Raw genomic sequence first — 3275 nt, 5'->3', positions numbered from 1 at the left:
AGCGTGTTCAGCTCTGCTCATGTGGATTGTACCACTGCAGTGGGTGATTTATTAATGTGAAGTAAGGAAGAAGCCTATTGCTTAAATGCACACATTTCATTTTTTATTACCAGAAATTAGGATGATTTTGTTTGACAAAAGGCTATATATAATGAAAACAAAGACTTTCAATGTAACTAATGCTTAGCAACCTTGGGCACCCCCATGTAGTCAGAATGGTACGATCTTGATTAAAAAACAACATTCGACCATGACGTTCATAGCCGAATCAGAGTCCTCCGAACCAAACAGTCGAATCAGCGACTATTCCAGGTCACCTCTAGTAAACACCTCGCTGGACGACTGAATAAGGTGGACATCCTAACTGTGGAGCTGGACGCGCTCCTACTTGATTAACACGGAGCTTCCTCAGCCGCCTTGTGTGCAAAACACAAGGCATCCTTCTCATCTCTTCCTCTCATGCTGAGCTCATTGAAGACTATTTGTTTAGCACATTTGCCAAAAACCAAAAATAAACCCTATAATCACTAAAATGTAACGTTACTATTGTTTGTTTACATTTTGTGAAGAAGGAAGCTGCTCCATGTCTTCTTCTGAGGTTTTCATGTTGATTCCTTTAGTGGTTCTTTGCAGCGCCCCCACAGGTGAGGGCGGGAACAGGTTGTTAACAGGGTTTAGTTCGGTTGAGAAAGTGCAGTGTAAATTCAAACCGCACCAACAGAAAACGTAAAAACAGCTTGCAGTTTTGGTCCCCAATCGAACCGAGTCTACCGGACTATCAGGTGTGAATACGACCTAAAAGACCACAATGGCTGAAGTGGACGAGGACGGAAGAATAGCCTATTTACCACGGTCATTAATGACGTATTTCTGGTAAAATTCTTGCCACGCTCCTCACTTCCACTCCCTGCTTATTGCCTATGTTTTTAGCGTTAGCTCCTAGTACTAGTCTGTGAAAAAGTCACAAAAGTTAAAGCATCTGTGATCTACTGGTATAAAACATGAGTTCTGTTGTGTGTCGTTGTGTCCACTAACCAGCAGAACGATTCAGTAGTTAGTTTTTATCCTTTTTCCTCTTGATGAGGAGGTGACAGCAGAGGATCATAGCATTACAGGGAAAACTTTTCTTTAAAAGTTCACGCTTGTGTTTGTAATCAGCATTTCTAACCTGAGGATATTCAAGAGTCAGCATCAGAAATGAAAGACGGAGGTACAAAAGGGAAATGTACATTTGTCCCCTTTTACTGCCAAGACCGAGAGAGGAAAGACCTCCTCCACATGACAGCTAGCAGGAAGCTAACACAGCAGCCGGTACAAAGGTAGGTATGTGCGTGCGCATTTGTGTTATATGAAATGTTTTTACGTGACTGTCACGAGTTTTATGAAAAGTAAAACCTTGTTAGAGTGTAAATTACAGCGTAGACTAAAGCCGAGTGACGAGCTGGGCCGGATGTCCGTGGCATGTAGGCTATTGGCGGTGTTTTGACAAAATGGACCAGATTTTTGGACAGCGGCCCTCCAGTAACAGGAGACAAATCACCCTACCTGGACTCTGCCTCCCACTTGCTGGAGAGAATGGTAGAAGATGGTGAGTTTGTGGTGTTTTTTTTTTAAATTCTACCAATTTTGACTTTTCTCAATCACGTTAAAGAGGTCTTGTGGGTCTGTGTTTATTTTGGCTGTTGAGTTAAGTGGCTAGTTTGCTAGCTGCCTATTGTGTTGAGCCATGYGTGTGGCAACAGTTAGCATAACATGCTAGCGAAGTTCTGTAGAACTATTTTTTTGTTTAGACTCTTCAACACCACCAGACACTTCTGAGCCCGCTTCTCCAGCTTTATCGACCACGGAGGAGCAACCGGGACAGTCATGTCCACCATTTCCATCGGGCACACCACCAGTGTCCACACCAGGGGGGGCCTGTGCTACCCCAGCTCAGCAAGGTGGGCTTTGTATACGTTCTAATGTRAGGTTCATGGATGGTGAGGCACTCAGTTCATCAGAATCAGTTTTAAAATTATATTAACCCTACAGAACAACTTATTCACCATATGATGGACATTAGAAGATATGTAGATATGAAACATAACTTAGAGTTGTGTTTCATATCTCATGTTCTTTACACTGAGTGTAWAAGTGTTTAATAGAAAATGTGTTTATAGTACAACGCATTATATAAATATGACAGTTTAATGTGTTTAAAACGTTTTTTTCTTTCTAATTTCCACGAAGACTGCATGTGAACGTAGTATCCACCTCTTCAGTGACGTATGTATAGATTTTGTGCACAATGAAAACATCAGGAGTGAAGTGTGGAGGATGAGGTTTGTTCACTCAGGACAGGAGCTACAGGCTGACCATGTTTAACCTGCAGACCGCTGCACCGACATCAAAGACCCACCCTGCTCTGCTCTGATTGGATAAAGCTGTGGGGTTTGTTTGATTTGTWGAAAGCAGCGTCTGTTTAAACATGTATCAGACTGGGCAGCTTTAACGAGACCGCAACATTTAACGAAAATACAGACACGGGCAAAATTACGTGGGTTATTGAAATAAATATTGGTATTGTTTAATTTTCAGTTTATTGCCCAGGCCTACTTTAAGTCTTCAAACATCAAGAGCGCAGCAAACAGAACCCACCTTTTCTTTGTGACGTCTTTCTTGGGTTTCTTTACGTGTACGGGGTTCGCTCTGATGGCGGCGTGCGCTTTTTTGTACATTTCTTCTACCTGAAAAACAAACAAAGAAACAAACAAAGCAACATTTAAGCTCCATTTTCAGAAGTTTCCCTCCACAGCCATGGCTCCTGCCTCTTTCAGTCCCGTCTTGAAACATGCATCAGTGCACATCAGCTGTCAGTGGATCATCATGGAGAAGCAGAACAGCAGCAGTTTGGAGGCTGAGGGTCTTACTGTGTCCGGCGTCACTCCGTTCTTGATGAAACGAGAGAACTGCTTCTTGTAGGCCTCCTCGTCCTCCTCCATCAGGTAGGACATGTAGTCCGCCACGTTCATGCCCATGATGTGCTTCCTGTGCACCTCGGCGTTGAACTCTTTGCTCTCTGCGTCGTAACCAGGGAACCGTTTCAGACTGAAGAAACAGAAACAGTTCAGAGTCAGAGAGCAGCTGCTTCAACACCTCTTTTATAATCAGGTCTGATTTACAACATAATCATTACATGTTTTACTACTAACTCCCAACGTAAGCTAATAGGGCTGTGTATTGGCAAGAATTTGGCGATGCGATACATATCATGACAGACAGGTCACGATACGATA

General features: G+C 43.0%; 1 protein-coding gene across 1 annotated transcript in view; it reads right to left on the bottom strand.

Annotated features, from left to right (window-relative positions):
- rpl5a (ribosomal protein L5a) overlaps window positions 1-3275 on the bottom strand; it is a gene marked incomplete at its 5' end in the record, with an annotated part of 7900 nt that overhangs the window by 2621 nt on the left and 2004 nt on the right. The window contains 2 exon segments of the mRNA XM_014025351.1: window positions 2638-2726; window positions 2910-3087. Coding sequence (XP_013880805.1) covers window positions 2638-2726; window positions 2910-3087 — 267 coding nt within the window.

The sequence above is a fragment of the Austrofundulus limnaeus genome, unplaced genomic scaffold (assembly GCF_001266775.1).
Source record: "Austrofundulus limnaeus strain Quisiro unplaced genomic scaffold, Austrofundulus_limnaeus-1.0 Scaffold470, whole genome shotgun sequence".
NCBI classification, from domain to species: Eukaryota; Metazoa; Chordata; class Actinopteri; order Cyprinodontiformes; family Rivulidae; genus Austrofundulus; species Austrofundulus limnaeus.
The sequence above is the reverse complement of the archived record's forward strand: the minus strand, read 5'-3'. Positions and strand labels throughout refer to the sequence as shown.